The sequence below is a fragment of the Balaenoptera borealis genome (genome assembly GCF_965194805.1).
Source record: "Balaenoptera borealis genome assembly, chromosome: 13".
NCBI classification, from domain to species: Eukaryota; Metazoa; Chordata; class Mammalia; order Artiodactyla; family Balaenopteridae; genus Balaenoptera; species Balaenoptera borealis.
In genome coordinates, this window is record NC_138870.1 from 78,939,328 (window position 1) to 78,955,130 (window position 15,803).

Below are 15,803 nucleotides of genomic sequence, written 5' to 3' on the forward strand. Positions count from 1 at the left end.
ATTCATGGCTAGAGTATAGAATTCTAATCTGAGAAGTTAGTTCTAATCTAGAAGTCTAGTTGAGAAGACTTGCCATCATATCCTCCATCTTTCTAGATATCTCCCTTAGTAAAACAATATCTGCTCCAATCTACTGCACAGGAATAACCAAAATATTAAGAACATGAAGCACTCTGATCATTGAGAAAAAAGGTAATGTAAACAACTCATAATTACCACAGACTATCTACAATGGTTGAGAAGTATTTTCATCAGTAAATTCCTTGCTAACTTAAGATTAACACTATAAGAGCTTAAAATTAATATATAGTCCCATAAAATATTAAAAACTTATAAATAATCCCAGAATTATTATATAGTTATGGCATACAAGGCCCTGCAGGTATAGTCCCCCAATGACCTAACCAATCTGATCTCTGGACATCCCTTACTCTATACAACATGCTTCAACTATACTGAAGTACCTACGTTTCCCTGAACACACCACAGTATCTCACATGTTTACACTTTTGCATATATTGCCTTTTTTCCTCCAGCATTCTCATCATCGGTTTGTCAAGTTTCTACATCCACTATAATGCACAACACAGTGAAGCTTTTAATCTATGTTTCCCTAATGGCTAGTGTAGTGTTTTGAACATACCATATACTTTCTACAGAGTGTACTTATTTAATGAAATATGAATGAACCTGGCAGGGCAGAATTTGGCAAAAAAAAACAGAAGAGCTTGCAGATTATAAAACCTGCCAAAGGATAGACTGAGCTAAGTAATAAGTACTCCGGACACATAAAAACTAAGAATAAACAAATAACTTCTGCTCCTTTGTTGGATGCTATACAAATAACATACCCTCACATCATTTATGCACATCATATGGCAGAATCAAGGCTCAATGAACATAACATTACCAGACAATGGTATAGCAGAAGTATTGATATATATAAAGAACTATAGGAATACAAGAGAAGTATCCAAATCTGCCTGCGGCAGCAGTTAATACTTTCCAAAAAATAAACACACACACACACACACACACACACACCCCCTATGTATATATGTATATATACATGTATGTAGACATATGTCTATATGAGACACTGGAATTAGGTACTGAATAGAAGTTTACTTGTCAGAAATAAAGGCATTCTAAGCAAATGGAGGAGCATGAACAAAGATGTAGGAAGAGGTATGAAACACAGCCATGCTGCATTTGGGAAACAGAGGTATGTTCTGATCACAGAGCCAGAGTGAAGGGCAGGGGCACTACAGGTGAATGAATGCAATGATCTCTTATGAAACTCCTAAAGTAAGCAAAGACAGAAGTACTGAGGATGTGCCTTTGGACATCAGAATAATGCCATTAGGATCCAGAGGTATGTGATGCTCAGCACTGTCTTCTGAATGAATGAATGCCCCCAGCCTGTGTGTTAATCTACTTGGTATTATGCTCTTTTTTCAAAGCCAACTATTATCTACCATCATATTTCATAATGGCTCTGTATTAAGCTCTATTTGGTATTCTTATAACTTCTGCCCAGTAACTGCTGTACCACACTAGTTAACATGCTTTTAGTGCAACAGCACATAAACCCCTATAATATTTAGCTTGTCATTTCTCTTTCGTGTCTCAGCTTCTGCTAGTAACTAGTAGGCAAATTACAGTGTTACTCAGGGAATCCACATCCCAATTATGCTATTTAATCTTCACAACTTTGGCTTTTTGACCATTGTGTTTACTTCCAGGTTTTGGCTCTAGATACCCAAGGACGCCAAAAAGCTAATGATCCCATTAGGGTATGCCATACTTTCTTAAAGCTTCTAAACATTACCAGGTTAATATTCCAGAAAGAACTGATTCATCCCTAAAGAGAAGTTTTAGAAATTCAGTAATACATATTTAGAAATATTCCACCTAAGTAAATTTTCCATGTGATTAGAGCTTGCATGTTTAAATAAAACTTCAATTTTGGGACAATTCTGATGAAAATAATTCTAAAATACATATATGTACTTCCTCACCTACTTAAACAGATGATATTAAACCTTTGCTTAATATCCCAGAAGCATAAATATTAATCACTGAATGGGTGTCTTCCACTCTATTAATTCTGGCAAGTCTCTTTAATTCCTGTACCCACATTCTATAGTTTTTCTTACACACTGTTTTGTCTTTCAACAATCATTTCTAAAAATTATTCCTATGCTATTTCTAGCAATGCTTGCCTGATATGGATAGGAAGGATAGATTAAGGGAAAAAAAGTTTATTAAACCATATCACTCATTTAAAATAAAAGTAAAGGGACTTCCCTGGTGGTCCAGTGGTTAAGAATCCACCTTCCAATGCAGGGGACGCAGTTCGATCTCTGGGCAGGGAACTAAGACCCCACATGCCGTGGAGCAACTAAGCCCGCGTGCCACAACTACAGAGCTCATGCGCTCTGGAGCCTGCATGCCACAACTACTGAGCCTGCACGCTACAACGAAAGATCCCACATGCCACAACTAAGACCCAACGTGGCCAAAAACAAAAATAAATTTTTTTTTTAAAGTAAAATAAGCTCAGAATGAATATCTGCGGATGTCCCGTGAATAGAGTTCATGGGCTTTGTGATACTAATTCTGGATATTAAGAGACTCCTCTATTTTTTGTAAACTATCTTCAAGGGAATTAAGGTTGCTAGATAGATAACTTACAAACAGTAAAACAGCAAACAATAATACACCAAAATAGCCAGCTACATTTTATTTCCCTTAATCATTCCAAATATCTCACCTACTCACTCTCTCTCTCTCTCTCTCACATACACACACACACACACACACACACACACACACACACAGTGTTGACTTAAGATTAAAAGCATTAAATTCCTTACTGTTAGTTTTCAGTTATCTGTAATCCTTTCTCAGATCCACCATAGCTAAGAACTTAACTTAACTTGATACTTATGATACCCTATTGTACCAAGTGTCCTTTCAGTTAAAAGGAAAGTTCTTATTTAAGTGACAGGTAGGTAAGATAGTCACTTTTGATTTTGGCTAACCCATAAAGAGTAGTTGACCCATATGTTCTGGAAGAAAAACAACTGGTAAAATGCTAAGCAGAGTTCCAAGAATCTTTTATGCCTCTATCTTTGCTCACACTGCCTCCGTAGTTTAACTGGTGTCCTCCTATTTGCACTCATTTCCCCACCACCCTAGAGAATGTCTGGTTTAATTGTTCCCCTCTTCAAGTTCTTCTGCAGTTCCCCTCAAGCTGAATCAGACATTGTACTCTTTTTGCAAATATCTATCATAAAAACTTCCTGGCATAGAGACCATATCTTATTTACCTTTTTATCTCCTGTACCTACCAAAATTCCTGGCACAAAGAGGTGCTCTATTAATGTTAAATAAGTGAAAGTTTGGTGAGATCGTTTTCTTATACATCATTAACTCATAGGAAAGAGTAAGTCTGATTTTTTTGTCTTTCATGGTAAAAAAAAGTTTCATTCTTTTAAAAGATTTGTAAAAGAATTTTTTGAAAAGCTAAGTCTCTCTTTGTTTTTAGAATACTGTAGTAATTTTCAAAGGAAGGAGATATATCAAGATCATCTGAGAAATTTTTTCCAGACTGAAAATGGGCAACACTTCCCCTCACTCGCTCCCACTCCCAGCCTTCTGCATACACCAGCCTCACATACTACAGAGAAACATTTGGATGACCCATGATTAATAGCAGGTGTATATCATTCTGTCACTTCCAACAGGTCTGGGGAATCAAAACAAAGACTGAAACAGTGGTAGATCCAGACTCTAATGCTGTATATTTTTCCAAATAAAGACAGTAACAGTTCACATGCAAAGTCCTCTTTCTATGTAAGAGTAAAGCATCTTAACCTAAAGCATTTTAAAACATTCATTAATAAAACATTAACTACATAATAAAGATATAACTTACAAAGGTTGAAATAAAAAACATTCACTCTACATTTCAAATTTCATGGCAAAATTTATGCAAAAATATAAACTTAAACTTTTATATATGTTTAAAGATTCACAAAAAGACTGCTGCAAACAGTAAGAACAGCTAACTTCCCAAGAGCCTCTTTTCCTTATTAAACCTTCTTAGAGCATGCATAATTAAAGCAATCCACATTCCCTTATAGCAGAAAAAGTTAAGCAACACTGAGGCAAGGAAAAACAAAGCTATTTTGAGCAACCCAAAACCAAGCTGCTAAAACAAAATATTCAGGACCCACAGTAACACTGGAGTCATTAAGAAGTTCCTGTCCTCTTGTCTCATTTTCAGCGTGCACTTTCTGGTAATGCTCCGACAAATCAATAGCAGTTATACATCTTTTCATACATAATGGACAGATGAAACCCTGTGAAATAACAACTTTTAGGAGGATATACACAAAAAGTTATTTATGAAACAAAATAGAAACATTGAAAATAGACATAACAGGAAAATAATAGTATATCTCTTTTTAGTATATGGAAGGGAAATTTTCAAGTAGTAACTGTACAAAAGGTTGAAAGACCTATCCAAAGTAGGACTCTGAAATTAGTTTCCATCCTTATGCTGTAGATTCCCATTGGTCAATTTTATTGAGTAACCAGTTGCTTTAGCTGGAATATTATTATTCTTTTTGTTTATGATACTTTGTCCTTACTTATCTGAGAGCTAGTATTGGCAAGCTAGCTTTTATTTTAGATCAAGAAATGATTGGCAGTTTTAACAAATACTTTTATGTAGATGATGTTCTCAACAAAAAAGTTGTTATGATGAAAGCAATTTTTAGTCTTCACCATATTCCACTAGCCTAAGATCCCATTCTTGCCCATACCCATAATTCCCAGTAGGTTACCCTTCCTTCTAATTTTATGAACCAAATAAAATCATTTTAAAACAATCTCCCAAATTCCCCATACCTAACAATATATGTATTTTAAAATGTGGGCTGTTACACTGATCTATGGTTTGGGGTTTTGTCAGATAGGAACAGTAAAAGGATAAGAGAATAAAGGAGTTCAGAGTATCAGGGAGAAAGTAAATTAAATGAAGACAGTGGTGAAGGACAATAGGTTACAAAGGTTATAACGTCATGAGTTTTGGTGTCAGAAATAGATGTGGGTTTGAGTCTCAACCAATACTGACTATATGACTTTAAAAAATTCACTTTACCCTGCTAAATGTCAGTTTCCTCATCTATAAAATGGGACTAATATTAGCACCTATTTGTCTAGAGTTATTGTGCAGTATATAAAATGCTTAGTACAGTGCCTGAGACATTATAAGTGCTCAACAAATATTAACTGTCATTAGATGTATGGTTAGAGAGTAAAGGAAACGAAGCCAAGAAAGGTTGACAGACTAGAAGAAAAAATAAAAATTAAAAATCTAAAATAATCAGCAAGGCCAAAGAAGGTAAGTAGTGAGACTATGAAAGTTTTTGAGAGGATAGCCAGTTGAGGTAAGGAATGCAGAGATATGATTTTAACATGTCAGGTAAAATTATCCTGCCTGATAAGAAGATGGAAGGTACTGCCATGGGCTTGAGTAACTAGAAAAGAAAAGTAATAAAGATCATTGGCACTGATAACATTAAGAACTGGGAGGCTAAGATGTTCCTTGAGTTCCTTGATGTACGTTAGGATCATAGCAAGGAAGAGGAAGACTACAAACAAGGTTCCAAAGTAAGAGGCAAGACAGGGTAGCAGTTAAGAGCTAGTCTTGGGCTTGAATCCTGGATTCACACCACTCTTAGTAGCTTATATTACCTTCAATTTCCTCATCTGTTAAATGAGGTAACAATAACACCTACTCCATATGGGGGAGGGGGTCTCGTGAGAATTAAATAATACACGTTAAGTCCTTATCACAGCATCTGATACAAAGAAAACACTCAATAAATGTTAGCTATCATTAATATCATTGTTCCTCTTGTTAACAACCCTTTAAGGAGATTAGCCAGGGGATTAAAGTGAGGAACATGAATTCACTTATTTTTTCTTTTTACTGATGAAAGGGTTGTCTTCCAGGCAACCACAGGCCCAAGTATTAAAATTACAGAATAATAATTTTTTTTAAATGCACTGTTGCATTGTTTTTTACCACAATATCTTTATGCTGCCTGTCTCTTTACTCATTTCTTCACTTTAAGTTTCCACATATCATCATTCAGTCATCTGTTCAAAAAGTATTGGGACTTCTCCGCTGGTCCAGTCGGTAAGACTCCGGGCTCCCAATGCAGGGGGCCCAGGTTCAACCCCTGGTCAGGGAACTAGATCCCGCACGTGTGCCACAACTAAGAAGTCCGCATGCTGCAACTAAAGATCCCACATGCCACAACTAAGACTGGGGCAGCCATAAATAAATAAATAAATAAATAAATTTTTAAAAAAGTATTTACTGAGTGTGATTACTATGTCATTATGCTATGTTGTTGAGAATGCAATGGTAAAATAAAGCAAAGACCCCATCCTCAATAACCCTGCATGCTTCTTGAAAGAGCTGTAAAAGAAAATACCCCACTAATCAGAAAATCCTACTAGAACTACCTTCAAAATACATTTAGAACCTCAGGGCCTCCACTACTGCCCTGATCCAAGCCACCCTCACAGTGTACATGGATCACTGTAAAAGCCTTCTAACAGTCTCTCTGCTTCTATCCTTACCCCATTAACAGCTTTATTTTCCACACAGCAGCTAGAGTGATCCTACAAAAATATAGATAAATTTTGCCCTTTCCCTGATCCAAACTCTCCAATGACTTCCTATCTCACCAAGAGTAAAACACTAAAGTCTGTGCAAAAGCCTATAAGGCCCTACATGAGGTGGGCCTGATTATCTCACTAACCTAACCTCCCCCCATTCACTGTGCTGGAGCCACACTAGCCTCCTGGATGCTTTTTCAATATGCCAGGCATGCTCCCACCTCAGAGACTTGTTCCACATGCCTGCAACATGCTTGCTCCAGAAATCCACATAATTTCTCACTTCATTCAGTTCTTTCTGAGCTACCCCCTCCTCAGAGACATCTTCAGTAGTTGTGGCATGTGAGCCCACGTGCCACAACTACTGAAGCCCGTGTGCCTAGAGCCTGTGCTCCGCAACAAGAGAAGCCACTGCAATGAGAAGCCCCCATACCACAACTAGAGAAAGCCCGCGCACAGCAACAAAGACCCAACGCAGCCAAAAATTAAATAAATTAAATAAATTAATTAAAAATAAATAAATAAATTCCACCAGCATAAAGATTTTTTACTATTTCACTCAGTGCCATACCTCCAGCACCCAGAACAGTGTCTGGTGACAATAAATATTTGATAAATAAATGAATCTCAGACTAATAATCATTACCAAAAGGACAGGGAATTCTTTTCCACAGAAGCATGTGGAAGAAGCATCTATCCAACATGTGAGTTAGGAAAGTTTATTGGAAAAATTATCTGTGATGAGACTTGAAGGATAATCAGATGCTAACCAAGAAAAAAGAAAAAGCAAGACTAGGTAAGGCATAGAGATCAGCATATACAAAAGTTCAAAGATAAGAAAAAACTTGGCACACCTTAAAATCAGTTCATTATGCCTGGATCAAAGAACATAAAAAAATATAACCACATATATGAGGTCAATTGATTTCTCACAAAAGTGAAAATTTAATTCAATGGGAAAAGGTAACATTTTCAGCAAACGGTACTGCAACAAGCATATGGAAAAATGTGGTTTCCATATCCACATGGAAAAAATGAACCTCAACCACTATCTCATACCATATACAATAATTTAAAATAAATCATAGATTTAAATGTACATGCTAAAATGATTTTTTAATTTTTTTAATTCTTCTGTCTTTTTTTTAATTGAAGTATAGTGGATGTACAATATATATAAGTTACAGTTTACAATATAGTGATTCACAATTTTTAAAGGTTATATTCCATTTATAGTTATTATAAAATATTGGCTATATTCTCTGTGTTGTACAATATATCCTTGTAGCTTGATTTTTTTTTTTTTTTTAATCAGAAGCAAGCATAGGAGGAAGTTTTGCAACCTTGGGGTAGGCAAAAAACTTTGTAGTACCCAAAAAGCAAAAATCATAAAAGAAAAGGCTGACAAACTGCACTTCACCAAAATTTAAAACTTCTCTTTGAAAGACAACATTAACAAAATGAAAAACAAGCCACAGACTGAGAAAAAATATACACATCACATATTTCTGATTGTGGTGTAAGGCCTAAAATTAAGGCCCAATATTTTGTGTTGCCTTGACAACTGGTGAAACTGGGAGGGCTTCAAATGGCCTAACTGCAAGTTCCGCTCCCCACTCTGCTCTCACAGATAAGGAGTTCTAGCCAAACAGCCCTCCTCTTCACAGGCAGCAAGCACAGGCCCTGCTTATCCCTGAGAAGGTTCCCTGCCGGCCCCTGGAATTATTCAAGCAAGCCAATCACATCTCCTTTAGAAACCAGGGGGCACCTTACCTTCCTGATACTACAATGCCTGCCTCTCACAAGCCCTGGTTGTTCATTTTGTTCCCAAGTGCAATCCTCATGTGGCCCTGCATGGCACACCGTGTCCTCCTGCTCTGGGCTGTGAGTATATGTGACTAATAAACTGCTGTTGTTCTCATTTGTCTCATTTGTCTAATTATGTGTTTAGCTATTCCCATAAGCCTAGGACAGGAATCCTTCCCTCACTAATCAGATGAATAGGAGGCAATCAAAACACTGACAAAGGATAAAGAACTCTTATAATTCCTTAAAATAAAGATAAATACTCCAATTTTCAAAATGGTCGGATTTCCAGTTCCAGACAAAATGGAACAGATACACTTCTCTATTCTTCCTGCTAAGTACAGCTGAAATCCAGAGGCATTATATATAAAACAAAACAAAAAGAAAATTCTGAAAGGTAAAGAGAAGAAGGCAGACCAGCTGAGGATCTCAGGAGCCAAGGACTGAGACAGTGGTGAGTACTCTGGGTTTTCTTTTCATCTCATATATTCTGGACTGGCTGCTGGAGAAGCCAGCTACCTGGAAACTTCAATGGACACCGACCAAAAAAGCCCCAAGAAAAGTCTGCTCTCCCTAGCCAAATGACTAGGAAAATGAAGCTCTGATTTGGTAATATGCTGGTCATTAGTGTGTTTCAGTGGGTACTAAGGATGGAAGCCAGATTAGAAACGGATAAAGAGTGAACAAAGAATTTGCTTCTGCAATGCAATATACTAAATAGTCTGAACAACTGTCCTGATGAGAACAAATGATATGATATCACTTATTACATTATGTATTATACAGATTATATATTTGTTATAGACTGAATGTCTATGTACCCTCAAAATTCACATGTTGAAATCTTAACCTCCAATGTGATGGGGCTGTTGGGAGATGATTAAGTCATGAGGGTGGAGCCCTAATGAATGGGATTGGTACCTTTATATAATAAAAGAGACCCCAGAGAGCTCTCTTGCCCCTTCTGCCATGTGAGGACAGCCATCTATAAACCAGAAAGGAAGCCCCCATCAGACACAGAATCTGCCAGATCCTTGATCTTGAACATCCCAGCCTCCAGAACTGTGAGAAATAAATGTTTGCTGTTTAATCCTCTCAGTGCTTTTGTTATAATAACCTATACTGACTAAGATATTATTATATATATTATTATACATAATAATATATAAAATATGATATAAATGAGCACTAAAGCAAGGTGTTGCTTTATTTCTGACTATTTTTTTAAAATCCTGCAGACCATGATATTTCAAATCCCCATTTAGATGGATGCTAAGGGCACAATGTTAAAACCTAGAATTTGTTCAAAGTGGGAAGCCAACATCAGGGTAAAAGGGAAGATTGAGAGAAAAAGAGAAATTGAGAGAGGTGGGGAGAGATATCAACTGAGACCTTAACAAGTCAATACCTTAACACTGGGCATATGGAAAAAACTATACCCCCTGAGAATTCATAATCACCAATAGCTCTCAATTAGTTTAGAAATTTACACTAGTGGGTAATCTGAAAAATTTCAAGTACCGAACTTAATTTAAGGGAGTCCCAGGTTAGTGGCACCTCTAGAGCAGTATGTGTATGCTGAAGGGAATAATTTGTGGCATAGGTAAAAACCAAAGTTGCATGAGGGAGAGATGATAAGCTGAGAATGTGAGAGAGAATGGAATCCAGAGCACAAGGGAAAGGACTGAAATCTGATAGGAAAAGAGACCTGTCTTCCGCGTACTAAAGTAATAAAGAGAATAGAGTTGCAAGTATAGTTTTAGGGACAAAATGAGAACATTCATCTTTTCTCAGTGGTATAGAAGGTGACGGTGAGAAGGCAGGACTAAGGTAAGACACATGGAAGGTTTGAGGACAAAGAAGAGAGTACAACTATCACAGAGAGCAGAAAAGGGAGCCTAATAAGAAAATATAGCAGGATTATCAGGCACTGCTCATTTACGCACTGGAGATTTTTTTGTTGTTTTTGGTCTGAATGAGGTCAACAATTACTACTAAATTCCTTTCCAAGGTTACAACCTAGCTCTCTGAGCTCATCATATCATAAATACAGTTTGGAATGTTTTCCTTAAAGATATTTACTTAAACTTGCTCTTAATAAAGTTCAACTGATACTTCTCACTCTCACAGCCTTGTTCGATCTTGTTATGGTTAATATACATATACATGAAGACAGATGGTCAAAAAGAGACAAAACAGAGAAATGAATGGATAGAGAAATACCTAGAAACATACACATAATAGACTCACCAACCAAGAGATGGGAAAGAATAGGGAAAAGGGAACTGGGTAGGTGGTACAGCTGGGCCGAGAAAGGGGCAATTGACAAAAACTGTCAGAGCAGAAATGTGAGTGTGTTGATCTCTTAGGGGCAGTGTTATGGGTGGTTTTTATGTTCTCTTACCTTATCTCCTTTTTCTATAATGAGTATATATTATTTGTTAAAAATAATGATAGTAATGTAGCAACTTCTAAGGCTGACTTCTCAAAAAATTTGAGTTATTTCTTTTTTAGACTTATTTACTTTCTCCATTAATTTTTAACAAGCTATCAGAAGTTCTTACAGAGTCATATGAAGACAACAAATAATATATAAATGTTATAGTTCATCTAATTTTTCATTAGCTTAGTCATTCATGGCAGTACAAACACATAAGTAGATACTAATTAACTGGTAATTCTTTACAAACAGATTTTTAAATCTTCATTAAGTTGAGATGACTTTAACATTAAAGATAAATTGTCAATATTATTTTTCAGTCTTAATATACACTTTCGCAGTCTCACAACTAAGCACTATTATCTATCTACAAGTGAGGTTCAAAAGTTGCATTCCAATTTGTAAGAAAGATTTATGAGCTCTTTCCCTACAAAAGTTTAAATTATCAATTGTTACTCCATATATTTGCTATTTTTCCTTAAATAATATTTTCCTTAAATAAAACAATATTTATTGCCAAATTATTATTTTCATACCTCTGAAGAGCTTTCATTATTGACATCCACTGTGTTTATAGGAGCTGATGATGAATCTAAATCAGAACCTTGAGAGCCAACTCTCCCAGGAGTCTGAAACACAAGCAGAAAGGGGGAAAAAAATCAAAGTAAATATCAACAATATATTCATAAACTATTTAATAACCTAAACAGTAATCAGGGCTAGCCTTACACATAAAGGTAGATGTCCTCTCAATAATAACAAACAGCACTAGAAGCTATCCTTTATTAAAGACTGACTGGACCTAATACTGTATCAAGATCTCTATCTGCCTTCTCTCAGCTTTAGTCTTTTTAAATTAATAACAAGTTTACTTTTGTATATAGTGCTTTATCATCTTCACCTCACTTTTACAGAATATCCTATTTAATCATAATGACATCTCTGAGAGAGACAGGTAAAATGTTATATCCATAGATGAGAAAACAAATTCAAAGCAGCTAAGGGACTTCTCAAGATTCTACTGTTAACAAAAATCAGAAAGAAGCAGAACTAAAATGCTGAAATTCTAATTCCTCTTGCATTGCTCCCCACTACGTCAAGTGAACTACAATGATTTGAGGGGAGCTAAAAAAGTCAACACAGGCCACATTATCTAGTCACCCATCCATCTACTACCCATGCCAACCATTACCAATCTGTTTCCAATACTTAATATTCCATCATCAAATATACAGTTTGGAGGGTTAAAGGCCTTTTTTTTTTCTCTCCTGCAACATTTATCATCTAACATTATTATTCATCATACTTAGGTATGACATTAAAGGAACTGGAAATCTAGTAAAATATTGGCTAAAAGACAGATTCAGAGCACAAGAACTGACTCAATAATCCTTATCAAAAACATTTATGGTGCACAGTATCATTATTCCCACTTTATACAAGAGAGAATAAAGGTGTAGAAGTTAAGTTACTTGCCCAAAGTCACATGGCTAATAAGTGGAAGAAAGGATTTTAACTTGAGCAGTCTGATACTTAATCACTAACGCATACTACTTGACATCTCCACTGAGATATACCTCAAGCACCCAAGATTGAGAACAAATCGCTAAACATCTGTCTGAAAACATGAACACCCTGTACATCACTTACATATTCAACATAAATGCCAAAGAAGGATGAACTGATACTACTTCAAAATTCATCAATTAAATTAAGGATTATAAAAACTGCATAGAAAAAATGAAATAACATGTGTGTACTATGATTATAATTATGTATAAAAACTAATTATATAAGAAAAGAGATTCAAAGGAAATATCCCAAAATGCAAACAATGATTTCTTTAGCAAGAAACAATTATGGGTTTTTTGGTCTTTAGTTTCTCAGTTTTTGTTTTTGCTACATTTTTTTCAGAATTTTAGATTCATAGTTAAATTACTTTTACATTGAGAAATTTTTGATATTAAAAATAATCAGTTGTCTAAATTGGATGATCTACATTCCTATCATATTTTCCCAAAACATAACTCTTTAAAACTTTTTAAACTTATCCAGAGTATGTCTTTATTGTGTTCACTTAACATCCACAACATTCTCATGTTTGAACTATTACATCAGCTACCCTCCTCCAAAAAAACAAAGCAAAATTCTTTCCCAAAATGATATACTTGAGACATGAATTTATAAATAAAAGCCTGCTATCTGAGTTTGATGATATACTCATGCATGTGACAAAAAAAGTAACTAAATAGTAAAAAAAATTAAAGAGCATTTTAATTATATACTTAATATAAATAACTGTATAAAACTAGAAATTCATTTTTGACTCATCAACATTTCAGAGCTTCACATCATAATGGTTTTTAAAACTACTGACCCCATCCCCAAAAGCACTGGAAACAAAAGCTGTACCTCCCAAGAACTACACTTTCCCCATTTCTGTATCCTAAGTTTTTCCAGAGTCCAGGTGGCTTTTCACCTGAGATTTACCTTGCCTGAGAACAAGCAATTCACAGAAATATCTACATAATCCTATTATCATCACCAAAAATACCCTTCCTTAAATTTGCCTAAAATAATCCTAGTAAACAGACCTAAGTAAGTCCAAGAGGCATGGGGAAAAAAGAAGAAACAATAAAATCATCATGAGATGCTTTTCATGTGCATATTTTACACACATTCCCTCATTCCCTCCAATTGTTGCTAAATTGTCTAAGAACTTCTTTTTCTATTATTAGGCTGCCAAAATCCCATCACTTCAGTGAGAAGTGCAATTACAGTAACAATGACCCTGAGGAAACAATATAAAGCATTCTAACATTTACACTTATAAAAAGTTTTACTTTGTAAATACAATGGGATAAGAATAATTTGTGCTAAAAACTTAAAATGATAGGGGATAAATATCTTCCAAATTGTGTTTTTTAGGAAAATTATTACATAATTTAGATATCTTTTACAGTGACCAAAAGGTACAAAACACATTCACTTTGTTTATGGTTTCTTCAATAGATATTTATCCATCTCCCATGAAGTACCTAACATTCTATAAAGCTCTGCATGCCAAACGGAGGACACTGGGTATGAGGACAATGTAAGAGAAACAAGGAGCAAGCCTTCAGGTAGACTATACAACTTGGCTGGGGAAACCAAGCTAATGTGTAAAAAAAGAGATAGGAAACAATTTGAAAAAAATTAAATGCTAAAGGGCGGAGCTCTGAATGTGAGCAGAATTCTGAGAAAGAAGAGATCAATGCAAGTTGTGGTAATTGAAAAAAATCTTATTTCTTGAAGTTAAATTTAATTAAATAAAATGACAATCATTCCAAATACATGAAAAAAATGCACAAGAGCAGACAGGGCAGAAATAAGAACACTGTATTTGATAAAAAATACATATGTTTGAAATAAAGTAATATACACACAAACAGGTTATTAACTAGGTTAAACTGATAATGTGGAATAGGGTAAGGGATATAAAGCATTGAAATATGCCATGGTAAAGAGAGAGTGTCCACAACTCCAGTCCAGATTGCACTCACAGTTAGCATAGAAACTAAGCTGCCTCAGCTCCAATCAAAGATCAATAGCTGATTAAAATTTTTTTAATGTTAAAATTGTAGACGTATGCTCAAACACAAGGTAAGTATCTCAGTGGACAAAAAATAAAACAAACACACAGAGTATAGAGTTTGGGAACTAAAGTAGATAGAGGCAAACAAGTTCTAATGAGATAATAGGAACCAAAACACCCTACATGTGATAGGTAACAAGAAGCCAGGCCCACTGTGGCAACTCAGAAAGTTGGCCAAAACTACTACCCCCTGCCATAAGCAATGACTTTTTAAAGCTGTAAACCCAACAAGCACTGTGTCTGGGCTTGAAGCTTGATCAAAACTTTTCCAGGCAGGGATGAATGGGCATTCCAAGCAAAGCATTATTTACAAAAGTGAAAAATTATGGGAGAGTTCAAGATGGTAGCATAAAAAGATCATGAACTGACCTCCTCCTACAGACATAACAAATGTACAACCACATATGGAACAGTTCCCCCAGAAAGGGATTTGAAAACTGAATGAACAGAACCTCCACAACAAAGCGTAAAATAAAAGGACAGCAACAAGATGCATAGGACAGGAGAAGATATGAAAACCACACCTCAGCTTCAGCAATCCACTATTGGGAGAGACCACAAAGGCACGAATCCTTTCCCTGAGGAACGAGGGATTTGAGCACATCAGGCACCCCAACCCCTAGATCTTGCACAAGAGAGATGAGCCTCCAAAACACCTGGTGTTGCAAACCAACGGGAAATATGTCCAGGAAAGCTACTCTTAAAGTAGAATAGAAAACCTGCTCTTAAAGGACTTGCACACAGATTGACTTGACCTGAAAACCAGTGCAAAAACACCAAATTGAAAAGTGCATAAGACCATAGGTGAAGGGGACTCACCTATTAATCTTGAAGCATCTGCTAGAGAGGCAGGAACCAGTTGGAATGCTCCCCACGGGCTGAGTCACTGGCAGGAGCCATTTATGTGATCTCAGGCTACCTTGCTAATACTGGTGCTGGAAGGCACCACTTTGGAATTCTCCACCCAACCTATTAGCACCAGTGGGCACATCCCACCAGGGGTGAGAGAGCACTGCCAACCCCCGCACCTCAGGTGGGCCTCACAGCTGCCCAAGCAACAGCCCCACCCACCAGCACCCCACAGCAGCTGTGGCCCCACAAACTGCATGTAGCCCACATAGGAGACACCCCTTGAGCCCCTGACTCTGGTGGCTAGATAGGATTGTGCTTCTGAGCCCCATAGGACATCTCCTAAATAAAGCCACTCCTTCAAGACTA

General features: G+C 36.2%; 1 protein-coding gene and 1 long non-coding RNA gene across 4 annotated transcripts in view; both read right to left on the reverse strand.

Annotated features, from left to right (window-relative positions):
• LOC309609246 overlaps positions 1 to 15,803 on the reverse strand; it is a 388,908-nt gene that overhangs the window by 177,504 nt on the left and 195,601 nt on the right. The gene's annotated exons all lie outside the window — the stretch shown is intronic.
• Positions 1 to 15,803, reverse strand: part of EEA1 (early endosome antigen 1) — a 130,119-nt gene that overhangs the window by 81,868 nt on the left and 32,448 nt on the right. For 2 of the 3 annotated variants that reach the window (XM_082350421.1, XM_082350419.1), the window contains exons 2-3: positions 11,488 to 11,580; positions 4,245 to 4,370 (exon numbers count right to left, since the gene is read on the reverse strand). In XM_082350421.1, the coding sequence (XP_082206547.1) occupies positions 4,245 to 4,370; positions 11,488 to 11,580 (219 nt within the window). The remainder of the gene's footprint in view (positions 1 to 4,244; positions 4,371 to 11,487; positions 11,581 to 15,803) is intronic. The other variant, XM_082350420.1, reaches the window with a different exon arrangement.